Genomic DNA, 18,436 nt, shown 5'->3' on the forward strand with positions numbered 1-18,436 from the left:
AAAGAGCCACAAATGGGAATTTATTGATGAATAAATCTCTATTTCTGTAATAATGCAATGACTGCGGTGCAAAGAAACTGCTCCAGGGGGATGTGCTCCCCACAGCAATGAGACCTGCCTTTATCAGGGAGGGAGTGTGGTAGCTGGGGGGTGGGGATTGGCTCCCATTGCTGAATCAGAGCCTGGGGGAGAACTGGTGCCTGGAGGGGATCAACACGCGGGCTGGGGGAAGTGGCACTACTTGGGGAATCAGTGGCCAGGGCGGCTCTGTACCCAGGGGGATTGCTGTCTACTGGGGAATCAGTGCCCAGTGGGAACTGGCACCTGTGTGGGATTTGGCAGGAACTGGAGCTCAGTGCTTTGGAACAGATCTTGCCATGGCTGGTACTTTGACAGCCCCTTTCAATGTATTCCTGTCCTGCTGGAGGCACGTTGTAGGGCCTTAGATACTGATCATCCTATAGACAGGCCCCACAGGGAGATGGCCTCCACTCCCCCAAAGGAGGTTCTCTAGGACCCCACAGCCTGCTCCTCACCATGCCAGTTCTCCACTCTCCAGGGGCAGTTGACGTAATGCAGGGCCCCGCTGACAGGGCTGCGCTGGGCAGGATCCAGGACCAACAGGCTCCGCAGCATGTGGGTGGCCTCAGCCGTCAGGCGCCTCCAATGGCGTGGTAGGTCCTCATCCAGGCCTGACTCCTGCCACAGCATGAAGTCCTCAAAGAAGGGGTCAGCTGGCAGGCTTTGCTCCCAGGGGAAGTAGCCGGTCAGCAGGCAGAAGAGCATCACACCAAAGGCCCAGGCATCCAGGCTGGCATCGATGGGCAGGCCCTGGGCACTGGTGGTGTTGCTCAACTCCGGAGCGGTGTAGGGGATCACCCCAGCCACCAGCTTGAGCCGGGTGCCCTTGGGCCGGGTGAGCCCGAAGTCGGTCAGCTTGATGCGCCGGCACTCAGGGTCAAAGAGCAGCACGTTCTCGGGCTTGACGTCTCGATACACCAGCCCCCGGCTGTGGATGAACTCCAGGGCACTCACCAGCTGCTTGGCACACTGCTTGGTAGCTGGCTCGGGGATCCCGTCCTGGACAGGGACAAAGAGAGGAGATGTTGCAACCCACAGCATTGCAGCCCCGCCAGCCGAACGTGCACCAGCCAGCTTTGCATTCAGGGGAGACTCTGGCACTTCGAATGTTGGAGATGGAGGTTCCCTGGGTACAGTCATTACCCCCAACCTGGGGCTGAAGAGATGGTGCCCCTAGTGGGGCAATGCCCATTCCCTGGGCAGGGCCCATTCCCTGCCCCCCCTCATCCAGCTAGTCCCACAAGCTGGGGCTGGATCAGAGCTGGTGCCCCCTAATGGGGAAAGCCCCATCCCAACACCCCCTAAGCCAGCTAGTCTCCCACAGATTGGCCAGATGGGTGCTAGTGTCTCCTACAGGAGAAGGCCCCATGTCTCATTCCCTTTCCTGGCACTCACCCGTGGTTTGATGATGGAGATGAGGTCTCTGTGCAACGCTGGCTCATAGAGAAAGCCATAGTGCTGGCTGGACTCAATGGCAATGCCAAACATGCCGATGATGGCAGGGTGGGTTGCGAGGGAGAGCGCCACGCAGTACTCATACAGGAAGGTGTGCAGCTTGGTGTGAGCTTTGGGCAGCAGCTTGAGAGCCATGGGGGTCCCTGAGGATGCGGGAGAGAGGTTAGGCTCCCCTTGAAAAGCTGCTCACACCATGGCCAGACAGGCAGGGCATTGGGCAGCCATGGGGCATGGAACCGTGGAACTCACTGCCACAGGGGGATCTCCAGCCAGATCCTGAGGGCAGGTGTTCACTGTAGGAGCTGGTTAAGAGGAATGGTCATTCTGAGAGTGGGTCCAGCCAGCTGCTTGCTGTGTGGGTAGGGTCTGACCTGGGGCAGCAGGGGGTGGAGGATACCAGACTAGATAGACCCATTTGGTCTGATCCAGAGCAATGAGAGGGAGGGATTTCAGGTTAGATGGGACCATTGGCCTGACCCAGGGCAGTAGGAGAGAGGAGCTGAGGGTCAGAGAGAGCAGAGGTGGGGTGGCGTGCAGGTCCAAGGTGAGGGCAGCTCCTTACCTCTCTGCCTGTGTGTCACCAGCACCACATGGCCATACTTGCCCCTGCCTAGCTCCTGGATGACCTGGTAGTGCTCAGCCACCTCGGTGCGCACCAGGCTCTGGGCCGTGATTTCCAGCATCTCATCCAGCACGGCCAATGCTGCTGCTCCTGGGCACTGGGCCATCACTGAGTCCTGCAGAGACACCACAGGCTGAGCCGCGGCAGCTCCCACTGGACAGAGACAGATCTGGCACCTTATACACCACTCCATCCCTAGGCGCTCTACGGGAGCCTGGGGGCCTGCTGGGAGTGGTGCCTAGCCCAGCACCCAGGTGATGGTGCCCTGTCTGCCCAGCAGCCTTCTGCACTGCAGGCACAAAGTGACAGGTGAGGGGAGAAGTGGCTTGGTGACCTGATCCCCCTTTGTTTGTCCTGGGTGAGGAGCTGGTTAGCACTGGGTGGAATGGGCACTGTCCAGAGGGAACCCAGGTGAGACTCCCGTTCATCTCATACAGGCCAAGGAGATGCTGCCTCCGGTGGGAGGAGGGACTGCTGCCAGGAACAGCCCTCCCAAGCCTCCCCAACCCAACTCTGTGAGTGGAGGGCAGGATCAGCACCTTGTGAGGCTGTGCCATCATCGCTGCACATGGCAAGAAGCTCAAATGTGCCAGTCTCATTCTCCATCCCCGGTGCGGGGTCCCTCTGGCTCAGAATAAGCCTTGGAGCTGAGTTAGAGCCCTTCCAGCAGCCCTTCTAAGTGCTTTTGGAGAGACCAGACCCCACCTAATGGGGGAGTGGACAGATTATCCCATGGACAAGGCGCTTACAGTGTTCTGTGTGCGGAAGCCACCAAACCCCCACCAGAGCAGCAGTGTGTAGATGTGGCTAGGCCTTGCATGCTGTGTATAGTATTTGGGGAAAATCCCCCAAACCCTGCCCATGTGGATCCTTCCTATTGCAGATGCTGTGTAAGAGCCAAAGGCACAACAGCCCTACCCAGTGCCTCTCATGTGCTGCCAGCCCGTGCACTGCAGAGGCACAGGGGGTAAAGGGGTAAGGCCTGACTCCTCAGCACACCTGAGAGATCTGTAACGACTGGCACTGCACAGCCTCTGGCTGTGAGGAATGGCCACCTGCCCTGACATGGCTCCTGAGGTGTCCGCACTTGGATCCAGTGACTGCTCCCTTGCTGCTCAGGACATACTCAGGAGTGCCTGGGACTAGTGCGGGGGAAGAAGTGATTTTTTTTTTTTGGTTCATTGACAATTTCAAACTCAAAGAAAAATCGAAACATTAAAATTTGTGCAGATTTTTTTTGTTTTTTTCAAAACAAAGAACTCTGTGAAACTGACACAAATTCTCAAAACGTTTCAATGTTGCTGAATCTGCATTTTTTGCTGAAAAAAAGTTTGGTACCAAAATGTCCCCAGCTCTCCTGGGGACTCTGGCTGGGCGTGGCAGCTCCAAACATCCCCAGGCAGCCAGCCCCATCTGTGCACTGAACGGAGCACCCTCCTGCCCAGATGGGAAGGTTGTGGCACCACCCTGACCTGCAGCTCTACTCTCGTCCCTCCCTGCCAGCTGTGCCATTCAGGGTCCCTGGTGCCTCCAGGCTTGGAGCGGGCAGAGCCCTCTCAGAAGCACTGCACTTTCCTTCTGACTCTGAGCCTGGGAAGGTCCCCTGGAGCCTGGGCATCTCAGACCCATTTTACAGGGAGCGGCGGGGGTGGGAGGGGAGCAATACCCAACTCATGAGACCCTCCCACTCCCAGAGACCAGGAATTGATCCCTTTTGATTAGGGGTGCCCTCACCTGGTACTGCTTAGTCCTGGCCAGGCCCTACTGGGGGGCCCTGGTGGTAACATCAAGCAGTGCAGGTTCCAGAAAGCCATAGGGTCTGTCCATGTCCAGCAGCCTCTTTTTAGTCATCGCAGCTAAGCTCTGGTTCTGCTCTACCCTAGGGGCCCTACAGCGTCTATCTGTCCCATGCTGTCACCCTGAGCTTCACTGGTTTCTGCCAGCCTGATGCCAGCAGCCAGGGCAAACCACACTGGGTGGATGGAGTCATTCTGGATTTACAGTGGTGGGAATCAGGGCAGAGCCCAGCCCCTCGAGTCCATTGAAACCAAACTCTCAACTGATTATTTCTGACTTGTGTGATCTGAAGTTTGGATGTCATTGTATAGTGATTAGATGCCCTTCACAGATCTATCATCTAATCTAGCCAGTGCCAAATGACATCAGAGGTTAACTGGCGCAACTCATTCTCATGCCAAGTTTCCCAGAGAGCTGGACACACAGCTGGTTCTGGGCACATTGGGTGTAGAGCTCTGTGCTACTCTACCCCCTTTCTCCCTCCCCCACTTCAAGTCCTCTCTCAGGAACTGGTGCAGTGCCATGGGGCCCGAGTCTGCCCTATGCTGTCTGTGGCAATTGTCTCTAGGCTCTGCTTTCCTGTCAGGCCCCTGGCTCTGCTCCTGCTCCCCCCTGGGATTTCAGTGCTTCTAAGCTGCTCACCATTCACGGTGCTCTGGGGGCAGGATCCAGTTCCTCTGCCCCCCACAACCTGGCCCAGAGCAGCCTCTGGTCTCTATAATGACCCCCAGTCACAGCACCTCAGTGGGCAAAGATCCTGAGCCAGCAGCACAGACCATCCTAGCTCAAGCTAACAGGGTCCCAGCCTTAGGTAGCAGCACTAGTCACCTGGTTGGACTGTGGTACACACTGGACTGGTAGATCAGAGCACCTTGCCCCAAGTGTCTAAGCCAGACACAAAAAGATCAGAGCCCCACAGGCCTGCTGGGACCTTTGCCCTGAAAAACTCTGACTCTATTGAGTGAGGGGCATCACTCAATGCTATACAGGCAGGTGTAGCGGTGGGAGAATGAGCAAGAATAACAGGTATGTAGCCTTTTCCCTTGGGTTTACATCGCTTCATCTAAATCAGAAGCCAAAGCTTGTGCCTCCTCCATCCTCCCCGCACCCTCTGCTGTTGCTAAATTACACCAGAGCTCTGGAATCTAGTGATTTAGCCATGAAATTGCTAGAGCTAGGGAAAGCTTTAAGGGCCAGATTTGCACAAGAGCTCAGGGCCAGATGTGTTGGGTCTCAGCATCCCCAATTGGGGCTAGCTTCTCAGTGAGCACAGCTAAGAGCATCTCTGGAAACCTGCCCCCAGTCAGGGGTGCAAAAAACTCACACGCCTCCTATCCCCCATTTACCCAGAATTGAGAGAAGCAGACGGGACCCCCAGAACCCACCAAGCCCTGTCATATGGGCTGAGGCCCAGCATTGCTTGCTCTCCGGGTCAACTGCAGCCTTTGCCCAGGTGAGGAGTCCTCACTGACAGGCGTCAGCCCATTGGGGAGGATGGGCATAGGGGCTGGGTTCAGAGAGTAGGAATTAAAATGATTATGATCATCTCAGGAAAATGGATCCACCAGGGAACATGGCACTGTCACTGGGGAGACTCAAGCCTGTGTGCACGGGAATGTCTTTACTGAAGGAAGTTCAGGTTACACACACACCTTAAGGGTTTGTGGGATTGGGCCCTTACTGCCTCAGGGACAGGGCCTGCAGCATCAGGCCTGTAGCTTGCCCAGCCTCTACCAGAGCAGTTCTCCTCCAGAGTTGCTGGGCCTGCCTCTGGTGGGTCTCCTGTCATCAGCTCTAGAGGGGCAGCACCACTCTTGCCTTGAGTCACAGGATTAGGGTTTAGCCTAGTGCTCTTTGCCTTGGTGAGGGGTGAGTAGAACCAGAGCTGGGTTGCAGCAGGCGGTCTCCCATCACGGCTCTGTGTACTCTGCTGTGGGTCTGTGCCAGGCGCTGAGCAGGTAACACTGTTACCCTCTGTGGCACCTGCCACGTCAGCAAGCACAAGCTGCAATTTGCAGAGCACATGGTGCAACGACTAGAGCTGAGGATGAGGACCCCAGAACCCTAGCCAGGGCTTATCTCCCCTCAGCTGAGCTGGAATTGGGGAAAGGCTGGATCCTTTATGAGTCCATCCCTTCTCCACATTCTCCCTCTGGGCTGTATCCCAACCCCCCTGGGGACACTGCTACCAGTTGTCAGCATCGGAGATCCCCCTCCCTCTCCTCCCCAAATACTCTCCAGTTTAGAGCAGCACTTGCTGCATGGAGCCCTGAGCTGCTGGGATTGACAATGGGGACCTGACCCTACAGCAGGACCCTACCCATTTGCCTGCTGATCCTTACATGCAGGCCTTTTGGGGGGGCAGGTGAAAGCTGATAGCCTGGGCAGCACATCCTGAGCCCGCATCACCGCAACCACCCCTCAGAGTCCAGCTAACCTTACCCACCCCCCTGCTGGGGGGAGGAATTCCTCCCCAAACACCATCCTGGAGAAGCACTAAGTCACCCATATCCCTGGTGCACTCACCTCCCACACAGGAGAGGGCACTGCCCCTCTGCTTCTTCCTGCCCTGTGCATGCCTGTGTCTGCTTTCCCCACAGCCTGGCAGGTCACCTGCCCTTTCCTGCTCATCCATTGCATCGCTCTCTTTTCAGCTGATTACTAGCAATGCTATTATTATCGATAATACAGCTAATGCTTACATAGAAGGCTGTGTGATTAGAGCACAAGGGCTGGGAGTCAGCTTTGGGAGAGGAGTGTGATCTAGTGGGTTAGAACAGGGTGATTGGGAGCCACACTCCTGGGATCTAGCCCACCTCTCTTCCTTGGGCAGATTAGGGGTTGAGATAGTACATGAGGATGGGAGATGGTCTGGCTGTGTTGTCCTTGGAACTGTATTAAATGCAGTAACTGCATATGCTGAATCACCTGATAGACAGCTGCAATTCAGCTCCTTCCTGAACAAAAAATAGGCGCTGTAGGATGAACGATTATTATTGGTTACTGTTAGTTACTGTAGGTCCCAAGTACATCCCACATTCCATGCACCTACAGATCTGTCCACCTCTGACTTGTTTGGAGAGCAGTACCAGGTTTACAGTGGCACCAATGGCACCGTCGTGCTAGGCCCACACTCTGGGGCCCATTATGGTTGCCAGGCAGGAGCACCGGGAGCTCCCTAGAAGTGGGGGGGACCACTCGCACCCAGACTGTGGCCCCATCCCCCTGCTCTACCCCTCTCCCTGTGGCCCTGCCCACACTCCACCCCCACTTCACCCTGAAGCCCTGCCCCTGCTTGGCCTCTTCCCCCTAAGGCCCTGCCCACTACTCTCTCCTTTCCACACACCCCCATTGCTCACCCTTACGGCAGGAAAAAAGTGGGAGGGCTAAAAGTGATAGGGCCATGGCCCCCTACCCCACCCCCATTTCGGTGCCCCTGTTACCAAGTGTCTGGTTTTCGCCAGGAAAGTCCAGTCAAAAAGCAGACCTGGCAATGTCTGGTCAGTACTGCTGATCAGCCACTAAAAATCTGACTACAGGAGTAACCACAATCAGCCTCCCCACCAGGAGGGCAGTTGCTGTTGCCTGAAGGAGCTGCAGCTCAGCTGGAGCGAGAGAGAACTGGCTCCTGAAGACCCAGCTCCAGCAGAGAGAGGTAGGGCCGGTGCAACCACTAGGCGAACTAGGTGGTCACCTAGGGCGCCAAGTGGTTGGGAGCTCCAAAAAGTGGAGGCACTGGAGAGCCAGAGCATCGGCTTGCAGGAGTGGTGAGCCCCAGCCATGGAGGAGCCGGCACGGCGCAGGGGGGCAGCAGCCCTGCAAAGGCAGCAGGGACGCTAGCGGGGAGAAGCCGCGCCCCCCACCCCTCCTGCCCAGGCTGTGGTCCGGCGCCCGCCCCCTGAGGGCTCCTGCATGCAGGCAGTGGCCCCCATGCGCCCCCTGGCTCCCCCCTCGCCGCGCTTGGGTTCTGCGGCTCCCGGGAGTGTGAGCTGCTGCTGACGCCAGGGCCAGGGGCCCTGAGCCTGCTCTGAGAGGGGCAGTGGCAGCGGCGGCTCACAGTCCCAGGAGCCGCAGTGCCCGAGCACAGTGAGAGGGGAGCCAGGGGATGCATGGGGACCGCCATCTGCATGCATCTGCTGCAGCCTGCAGGAGCCCGGCTCCCCCCTCATCACGTTCAGGTTCTGTGGCTCCCGGGAGTGTGAGCTGCCGCTGCCACTGCTCCTCCCGGAGCTCTCCCCCCTCCCGCTACCTCAGCACTCTGCAGGGGAGGGGCTGCACGTGCGGCAGCCCAGCAGCCTGTTTTGCCTCCACGTGGAGCCAGCATCTGACCGGCATGAGCATGGTAAGAGGAGTCCCGGGGGGCAGTCAGGGAGCAGGGGGAGGGTTGGATGGGTCGGGAGTTCTGGGGGTCCTGTCAGGGGGCGGGAAGTGGTTGGATGGGGTGTGGGAGTCCTGGGGGTCTGTCTGGGGGGCAGGGTGTGGATAAGGGTTGGGGCAGTCAAGGGACAGGTAGGGGGTGGAGTTCTGGGGGACAGTTAGGGGCAGGGGACCCAAGAGGGGGCAGTCAGGGGGTTGGGGTTCTGAGAGGGACAGTCAGAGGGTGGGAAGTGGGAGGGAGTGGATGGGGGTTGGGTTAGGGTGCGACTCTCCCCCCGTCCTCTTTTTTGATTGTTGAAATATGGTAAACCTAGACGAGGGAGGAGCCGGGGGGCCGCATGGGGGCCGGCGCCCGCATGCATCTGCTGTAGCCTGCAGGAGCCCCCGGGGGAGGGTGCAGGCCGCAGCCTGGGCAGGAGGGGTGGGGGGCGCGGCTGCTCCCCACTAGCGGCAGCGGCGCCGCCTTTGCAGGGCTGCTGCCCCCCTGTGCCGCGCCGGCTCCTCCATGGCTGGGGCTCGCCGCCGCCACAAGCGAGACGCTCTGGCTCTCCGGTGCCTCCAGAAGGCGGCTCCTCCCTGCCAAGATGCTGCAGTGGCCCAAGCCCGGCAAAGCCCGTAAGTGGACTCGGGGTGGGGCCCGCCGGGGTGGGGTGGGGAGGGCTCATGGGGGGGCTGTGCACCCTCCAGGGGAGTTCAGGGGGCGAGGAGGGGGGAACCTGGTCTGGGGAGCAGCCCCTGGGCACGGCTGGCCCCTGGGGTCTATAAAGGCTTGTTGGATTTGCCCCTCAATGAACCGATGTGCAAGGGGGGGGGCAAGGTGGAAGTTTCACCTAGGGCGCAAAATATCCTTGCACTGGCCCTGGGTGCTGGTTCCACACCACCCTGGGGATGATCCTGTCCACTCCCCTCCTGTTCCATTGTGCTTGCCCCCGGCCCCTGCCTTGCTCCTGGGGACCAACCTCTCCTCCTGCCTTTTACAATCGTCCCCCATGGGGACACATATGTTTGGCGCCGGGCCCGTCTGGAGAGCACTAGCTGGTGCAGCAGTGGTTGGGAAGAAGAGGGAAGATATAAAATGCAAGCCAGCGTCACTCCTGGAAAATCACCCATTCTTAGAAAATGCTCCTGAGAATCTGTGCAGAGGAGAGAGGCCATGGAGTTACAAAGTCTCAGCCAGCATCCTCACCCCACAGTTATCACCAGAGGAATCTACTCCTGGGTAGGTAACATTGTCCTGGTGCTTTTACTAGGCTGATTGGCACATGAGTGTCAAAAAAGGGGCACTCCATGCATTCCGGGAGCCAAAGTTAGACAGAGCCATGTAATGATCTCACTGAGACAGAATTATGTATCCGTACATTCATAGAGCCATAGATTTTAAAGCTAGAAGGGTCCATGTAGTCTAACCTCCTGTGTATCACAGGCCATAGAATTTCACACTTTCACAGAGTTACCTGTGTATCAAGGACTATAACTTGTCTGGCTAAAGCATATCTTCCAGACAGTCAAGGTGGGTGAGGTAATATCTTTTATTGGACCAACTTCTGTTGATCCAAGAGACAAGTTTTCAAGGCACAAAAAGATCTTCTTCAGGTCTGGGAAAGGTACTCTGTCTAGATCTACACTTAAAATGCTACAGCTACACAGCTGTGGTGCTGCAGCCACACCACTGTCGTGCTTCAGTGTAGATGCTACCTATGCCAATGGGAGGGGTTCTCCCATCAACATGAAGTAGTCCACCTCCCCAAGAGGTGGTAGCTAGGTCAAAGGATGAATTTTTCTGTCAGCCTAGTGTGATCTACAGTGAGGGTTAGGTTGGCTTAACTACACTGCCATGGGGTGTGGCTTTTCACCCCTGTGCAACATAGTTAAGACAACCTAATTTTATGGTGTAGACCAGGCCTCAGAGTGTTACAGCTATATACAAAGTGGAACAAATTGTTTAGCATAAGTAGTTAACACATATTCTAAGGGCCCATTCAAGATGAAGTCATATGACAAAAAGGGGAGGGGCATAAATCCAGTGTTGTAATGAGCCATAAATCCAGTGTCTTTATTAAAACCATGATTTTTAGTGTCTAACAAAGTTATGAATTTAAGTTCTCAGGCTCATCTTGTGAAGATGTTGTGCAGGTTTCCTTTAAGGACGAGGACCAAGAGATCAGATATGGAGTGGTCATTTTGTGAAAAGTGTTCACCCACAGGTGATATGGTGTGTTTGTCTTTTATCATCCAGAAATGTTTACAGTCTTAATCTAAAGACTTCAAGAGATGGACAATCCACACTTCCCTTTTTTTGTTTGGTTCAATAGTGAATCACCCTCACTGTTAAAAATTTGTGTCTTATTTCCAGTTTGAATTTGTCTGGCTTCAGCTTCCAGGAGCTGGTTCTTGTGATGTCTTTCTATGCTAGATTAACAAATCCTTTAGTATCCTATATTTTTTCTCCATGAAGGTGTTTGTACACTGTAATCAACTCACTTCTTGGTCTTCCCTTTGATACATTAAACCGATTGGGCTCTTTAAGTCTTTCTTTAAGGGCTTGTCTACACTTAAAACAGTACAGCAGCACAGCTGTGCCAATGCAGCTGCACAGCTGTAGACACTACCAAAACTGACAGGAGGGGTTCCCTCATTAGCATATATAATCCACCTCCCTGAGAGGCAACAGCTAGGTTGAGAGAAGATTTCTTCCATTGACCTAGCACTGTCTATATAGGGACTTAGGTCAGCTTAACAATGCCACTCAGGAGTATGGATTTTTCAGACCAAGGTAGTTAAACCAATCTAATTTTCTAGTGTAGAGGAGGCCTAAGGCATTTTCTCCAATCCACGAATCATTTTTTGTGGCTCTTTTACCCTCTCCAGTTTTTCAATATCCTCATTAAAATGTTGAAACCAGAATTGAATGCAGTATTCCTGTATTGGTCTCACCAATGCCTGATACGGATCACCTCTCTATTCCTACACCCTGCTGCCTTATTTATACATCCAAGGATTTCATTAGCCCTTTCTCCCACAGAATTGCATTGGGAGCTCATGCTAAGTTACTTGTCCATTATGATCCCCTAAATCATTTTAAGAGTCACTGCTTTTCAGGATACACTCCCCAATTCTGTAGGTATGGCCTGCATTCCTTGTTCCTACGGGTATAACTTTGCATTTGGCTGTATTAAAATGGAGCTGAGTGAATAATTGATTTTGGGGTTCAGGAGCCAAACTATAAAAATCTAAAAAAAAATTATCTGTTCAGTTTGAACCAAAACTGAGGGGGTTTTGGTTTTTCCCATCAAAACAAAAAAAAAGGGGGGGGGAATCATTTTTGTTTGAACCAAACATTTCTTTTGACCCCAAATTTTTTTTTTTTTTTCATTTTTTCATGGATCATTTTTAGATGTGTTTCACCCTTTTTGGTGTTTTGTTTTTTAAATAGCTAAATTTAAAACAAAACACTGTTTCAAAATGAAACATCAAAATGAAACATTTTCTTTTCTGGCCAAAACTACTCACCAACTTCAACCTAAATTCACAACAAGTTTTGATGCCCCCAAAATGCATTTTTTTGGTGAATGTACCACTCACCAACATTGTTTTGCCCAACTCTATATTAAAAAACATTTTGTTTGAATTGGACCAATTTATCAAGCAATCCAGATTGTGCTGTATCACTGCCCTGTGCTTGTCTTTATTTATCACTCTGCCAATCCTTGTGTCACTCACACATTTTATTAGCAGTGATTTTATATTTACCTCCAGATCATTGATAAAAATATTGAATAGTGTTGGGCCTAGTACCAATTCCTGTGGAACCCTACTAGAAACACCCCCATTCCATGATGGTTCCCCACTGATAACTATTCATACAAATTCAACATGACATTGATACAAATTCAATATGGCACACATTAAATGGATTAAAACCTGGCTAACTGATATGTCTCAAAAAGTAATACTAAAGGGGTAGTCATTATCAAGAGGGTCATTTGCAGTGAGATCCTGTAAGGATCAGTTCTTGACCCTGTGCTATTTAACATTTTTATCAGTGACCTGCAAGCAAACTTCAAAGTATTACTGATAAAGATTGCAGATGACACAAAGATTGGGGGAATGGTAAATGAAAAGCCAGGTCACTGATACAGAGCTATCTGGATCTCTTGGTAAGCTGGGTACAAGCAAACAATAAGGGTTTTAATATGGCCAAATGTAAAGTCATACATCTAGGAACGAAGAATGTAGGCTATACTTACAGGATGGGGGACTCTATCCTGGGAAACAGTGACTCTGAAAACAGGGATCATGGTGGATAATCAACTAAACATGAGCTCCCAGTGCAACACTGTGCCCTAAAGGGCTAATTCAGTCCTTGGCTGTGTAAACAAGGGAATCTAGAGCAGAGTAGAGAGGTTATATTACTTCTGTGTTTGGCACAGGTCTGACCGCTACTGGGCTACCATTTCCAGTTCTGGTGTCCACAGTTCAAGAAGTATGTTGATATACTGGAGAGGGCTCAGAAAAGATCGACGATAATAAAAGAATTAGAATACATGCCTTATAGTGATATACTGAAAGAACTCAGTCTATTTAGTTTATCAAAGAGAAAGTTAGCGGTGACTTGATTATAGGCTGTAAGTACCTACATGGGGAACTATTTGATAATGAGTTCTTCAATTTAGCTGACAAAGGCATAAAAAGATCCAATGACTGGAAGCTGAAACTAGACAAATTCAGACTCAAAATAAGGTGTACTTTTTTTTAACAATGAGGGTAGTTAACCACTGTAACAATTTAACAAGGGTCATGGTGTATTCTCCAACACTAGGAATTTTAAAATCAAGATTGAAAGATTTTTTCAAAGATATGCTCTAGTTCAAACAGGAACTAATTCAAGAAAGTTCTAGGGGGAATCAGACTAGATTATCACATTGGTCTCTTCTGGCCTAACAATCTATCTTCAGCTTTTTAAAATCAGTCAGCGAACCAGTTCTTAGTCTTCCTGGGCAGAACCATGTAATAATCTCACTGGGACAAAGCTGTGTAACATTTTCACCCAGACAGAGCAGTATAACAATCTCACCGGACAAAACGATGTAACAATCTTACCGGACAAAACCATCTAACGATCTCTCCAGGATAGAAGTGTGTAACAATTTCACCAGGACAGAGCTATTAAATTATCTCACCAGGCAGAACTGCATAATGATCTCACCGGATAAAGCCATGTAACAATCTCACCAAGCAGAACCGTGTAACAATCTCACCATTGATCAGATGGCACTGGTTGCCAGATGTCTGGAACTGCTGGGCTCCATGTTGTGCAATGCATTATCCCTGCTTTCTGGCGCTGGTTTTGGGGATACCTAGTCATGCCTCTTTGTGTGCCTATCCTTTGTCTTTGACAATGACTGGACTGCATGACCCCCACACCCCTGCCTGCCCCAAGCCTCTCACCTTCTCCAGCAGCACAGTATTGACTGCTGCAGGCTGTCCTGCTTCTCCTGTTGCTGTTGCAGGGCTCAGCTCAGTCTGTGCTGCGCAGCTGGAGGGGCTGTCAGGCATTACGGGGCTAAGCGTGACGCTCCGCCCTCTCCCCATATTTTTGGCCCTGGGGGACTTGCTACTTCTGCTCTGAAGGTGACAGCAGAGGGGAGGTGTCTCATGTGTTATCTATCTGATAGGGCACATGGAAAGGAGGGCGATACAGGGTCCTCTGCCCTCACAGCGCTTGGAATGGGGCTATTGCTGCCCACGAAGTCTTAATACCATGAACCTCAGGGATGCTCTGGGTTGAGAGGGCATCTGCGGTTTGGGGCTCGATCAGTGGAATTGGGGACTGTGCCTTTAAGGGTTGAGCTTTCCTGGCAAGGCGCTGTGCAGCGCTTGTTGTGCACAGCTAGTTGCAAGTTGGAACCTGACACAGAACAAAGCAGAGCTCTTACAGGCACCGTTGTAGCGCGGTAGTGTGAACATTTATTATAGAGACAGGAGGGATTCTTCCCTCGCTGTAGTAAATCCACCTCTCCGAGAGGCAGTAGCTAAATCAATGGAAGAATTCTTTCTGTCACCAAAGTGGTGTCTACACCAGGACTCAGGTTGGCTTAACTACATCACACAAGGCGTGAAATTTTTCAGGGCCCTGAGTGATGTAGTTAAACTGACCTAACTATGTAGTTAGACCAGGCCTGAGTAATCACTGGACACCACATCAGCTCCCTTCCATAGCCCTCCTCGAACTCCCACCTGGCCCTGCCCCCTGCCCTCAGTGATGCTGCAGAGACAGTGACTCTGTACATGGTCATTGCTGGGGACAGTGCGCAAGGAAGCCACACCCCCTGTGGAACAGCACAGCACCACTCTCCAGAACGGCACCATGGCTGCTGAGCAGCAAAAGACCCTTCGGTCACAGTTATCTGCCTTGGGGAGCCCCAGGGGCTGAAAGTGGCAGGGGCCTAAGTCACCACAGTGGGGCCCAGTGGGCCCAGCCAATTCACACTGACAGTTGCATCTTCTGGTGCCACAGGGGACGATGGAAACCCCCAATGGCAGCTGCACTAGGGTTACCATATTTCAGCAAGCAAAAAAGAGGACGGGAGGAGCCCCGCCCCTGTCCTGCCCTAGCCCCGCCCCTGCCCCACCCACTTCCCGCCCCCCTCAGATCCCCCAACCCTCCCCCCCGCTCCTTGTCCCCTGACTGCCCTCTCCTGGGTCCCCTGCCCCTAACTGCCCCCCAGGACTTTACCCCCTACTTAAGCCTCCCTGCCTCTTGTTCCCTGACTGCCCCCTCCTGGGACCCCTGCTCCTAACTGCCCTCCAGAACCCCACCCCCTACCTAAGCCTCCCTGTTACTTATCCCCTAACTGCCCCTTCCTAAGACCCCCCTCCCTAACTGCCCCCCAGGACCCTACCCCCTACCATACCCTGACTGCCCAAAACCTTATCCACACACCTCCCAGAAAGCCCCCCCCCGAACTCCCGCCCCCCTCCCCCCGTCTCTTGACTGCCCCCTCCAGAACCTCCCTGTCCCTTCTCCGACCCCTTGGCTCCCTTGTCGTTGGCCTTCGGTTCGCCTAAGTTCTCTCTGTGAGCTTGCTCAGGAACTGTCTGAGCCATTCTCCCCGCACGCTGGGCAGCAGTGGGGGAGGAGCTCCAGACTGCCGGAGGTGAATGCAGGGAGGGAGGGAGTGAGTGAGCTCTGCTGCAGGGGGAGGAGGGACTCTCTCTCCGGCTGTCGGAGCCCCATGTAAGTGGCACCATCCAGCTGCCCTGTTAGCCGCGCGTGCTCTGCATAGGGCGGGGGGAAGTCCGGACATTAACAAATTCCCCCCGGACGCTATTTTTAGTTCAAAAACCCGGACATGTCCGGGGGAATCCGGACGAATGGTAACCCTAAGCTGCACTGACCTGTCCAGGGGTATGCCCCATAGCTGCAGCCCGCTGGCCCCTGTGCAGAGGTTGTCTCCTTGGCCGGGGCTCAGCTGTTTTCTTCTCATCATGGACTTGTGGGAAGAGAGAGAATCTGCTCCCAGTGATGACACTGACCTGACCCAGATCACAGCACTTGACTCTGGGGTAGGGGTCTGTGTTTTGGAGCAGATGGTCAGTGCTGCTTGTGTGCTGTTTAGCTGGTGATTGTGAGGCCTGTGTATGTGCAGCTGTGTCTCTGGCATGGGACAAGTGCTGTGGCTCTCGCATGGCTTTTGAGTGCTCTGCTCCCTGTTCTGCATGACCAGAGCAGCACAGGTGACCTGCCCGTGCTCAGCTCTCACTGCCACTGCTCTGGGCTCCCTGTGAAGGCAGCGCTGTCTGGGGCAGAGTCTGTCCCTCACCACGGAGAGCCGGGAGGCCTCTGCAAGCACAAGTGCCCAGGGCTCTGGGGCTGCTCTGCTCCAGCACAGGGACTGAGCCCTTCTGTGTACTGTCCAGAGGGAGGGATAGTTCACCAAGGGCCCTGATGGGAAGGCAGTGAGGAGAGACCCACCTGGCCTGTTACGGACCCACAATCCCTTGGGGAACAAGACTCATCCCCTGTGCCTCACAGCCAGGTCAGGAAAGCAGAGAGCAAGAGGAGCACAGTCCATCAGGATCAGGGCTTTGCCCTTGCACCTGGGCAAGAGAAGGGCTCTGAGTGTTGTGGTTGGGTGACTGATGCAGCAAAGATCCCATGCCTGAAGGCTGCCTGGGCCCACCTCTGTGATGGGGAAAGACCTTCAACGTGGAAAGTGGGGAGCCCCTGTGCTGGTGGGACCTGAGCAACCACAGCAAAAGGATGGGGGTCCTGGGGCTGGATGGATGGGTGTCTGAGAGCCCCATGCTGGGGTAGCTGGTAAGGAGGCACTCTGACAGGGCTGCCTGATTCCATTGTACACAGGCCCTGCCAGCTCCCTAACAACCCAGTCATAATATACACATGGGGAAACTGAGGCACAGAGAGGGTAAGAACAATGTGGCTTCTGATTGTGGATGCCTCCATTTTTAAGATGCAAATCAGAGGCCACTGTTGAACACTGGCCTTGGGGCTTGTTCAAAGTCACACAGTGATTAAGGGACAAAGCCAGCAATAGAACCCAAGAGTCCTGACCCCTCCTCTCCTTCCCCTCCCCCCTTGGTGCTCTAACGACTAAACAACACTCCCTTCCCAGTGCTGGGGATAGAGCCCAGGAGTGCTGCCTCCCAGGCCTCCTGCTCTAACCACTAGAGACCATTTCCCCTCCCAAAGCTGGAGGCAGAATCCAGGCATGCTGACTCCCTTCCCTCCCCTCCCCCAACCCTCTAAACCACACACCTCTTCCAGAGCTGCAGATAGAACCCAGGTATCCTGACTCTCAGTTTCATAACTGACTTTTTAACAACCCGCTTTCCCGTGTCCTGCTCCCTTCCCATCAAGAATGTGACTCTCGCCTTGTGTTTGGCTCAGGGACAAGGCAGCTGCCATAGCCTCGGCTGGATCTGTGTCCCACCAACAAGCAGCTTCCTCTGACTTCAGCCGCCATGGCTGAAGGATCCCCTCCACTCGCAAGGACCCAGCCCACTGCTCATTCCTTCCTGGCAGCTGGCAATGGCTGTGGAGGGGAAGCAGCCCCAGTCAGCCCACTCAGCCCCAGGGTGGGAAGTGTCACTGTACTGCAGGGTAGAGCTGGATGCAGGGCATTCTGCACTGCAAAGTCCGCTGCAGCCATGGCTTTGGGCTGTGTACAAGCATGACGCACTGGGGCTGATGGCCAGAGGGCTCCCACCGGCAGAGGAACTCTCATGGCAAATGCACTGCTCCAGCCCAATGCTGGTGCCACTCAGAGCAGGGGAGACCCCAGCTCAGCAGCTCCTGGAGAATGTGTTCCAGGGCAGAGGGCACACAACCCCCCGCACCTGGAGGTACCTGCTCTACAGTCACTCTTCAGTTTCCATGGCTGTTTGGTCCTTGGCCTGTCTGCAAGGGATCCCATTACTGGCTCAGCTACCATAGTGATGCACAAAGAGATGATAGATGGATAGGTAGATTTGTATGGGACTCCAGGTTGCAGGGAAACAGCAAGGACTCTGGGACAGGAGCAGCCGGGATCCAGGCTGGATGGGCTGGACTGGTGGGCAGGAGGGGCAGCAATACTGTCAGTGGGAAGCAGGGAGGGGATTTTCATTTGGTGCTTCAAGCCATGCCAGATGGAGCTCTGTGAGGCCTCTGCACCCACCCCCAGTGCCATTCACCCCCATTTCCCACATCCTCCTCTTTCCATGGAGCTGCCATTGCACTGTCAGTCAAACTGAGGGGGAGGGCAGTGGGCCAGCGTGTGGCAGCCAGGGGCAAAGCTGCTGAATGATATGCATCTCGTATGACATTCATACATGCAGCGGGTTTGTCACGCATTCCCGGAGCTCAGAGGAAACATCATGTGCTGTATTTGGGGGCTGGGGCACTGAGATGCAGGCTGGGAGTTCTAGCCCCTGTTCTTCTATTGACTGCAATCAGCCTTTGTGCACTTCCACAACCCTTATCACCAACTAAGGCCTCACATGTCTACCTGTCCTGTCATGCACCCATTTCACCACTTAGGTAACTGGGAGATTGGACACAGTCAGTACAGGCAGAGCTGGAGATAGAGCCCAGGTTTCTGA

The 18,436-nt window shown here is 53.8% G+C and overlaps 1 protein-coding gene across 2 annotated transcripts; it reads right to left on the minus strand.

Annotated features, from left to right (window-relative positions):
* Position 1: 1 nt before the first annotated feature.
* LOC101936927 (serine/threonine-protein kinase SBK2-like) lies at positions 2 to 13,888 on the minus strand. Of its 2 annotated transcripts, none has more exons than XM_005303141.4 (4): positions 13,781 to 13,888; positions 2,099 to 2,273; positions 1,477 to 1,679; positions 2 to 1,080 (listed from the first exon to the last, which is right to left on the minus strand). In XM_005303141.4, exons 1-4 carry the CDS (start codon positions 13,886 to 13,888, stop codon positions 511 to 513), a joined length of 1,056 nt encoding a protein of 351 aa, XP_005303198.2. In that variant the 3' UTR covers positions 2 to 510. The 2 variants fall into 2 exon arrangements, with proteins under 2 accessions (XP_005303198.2, XP_065440276.1); XM_065584204.1 differs by lacking the exon at positions 13,781 to 13,888 and adding an exon at positions 13,591 to 13,740.
* Between the last annotated feature and the right edge of the window lie 4,548 nt (positions 13,889 to 18,436).

Source organism: Chrysemys picta, chromosome 2 (assembly GCF_011386835.1).
Source record: "Chrysemys picta bellii isolate R12L10 chromosome 2, ASM1138683v2, whole genome shotgun sequence".
NCBI classification, from domain to species: Eukaryota; Metazoa; Chordata; order Testudines; family Emydidae; genus Chrysemys; species Chrysemys picta.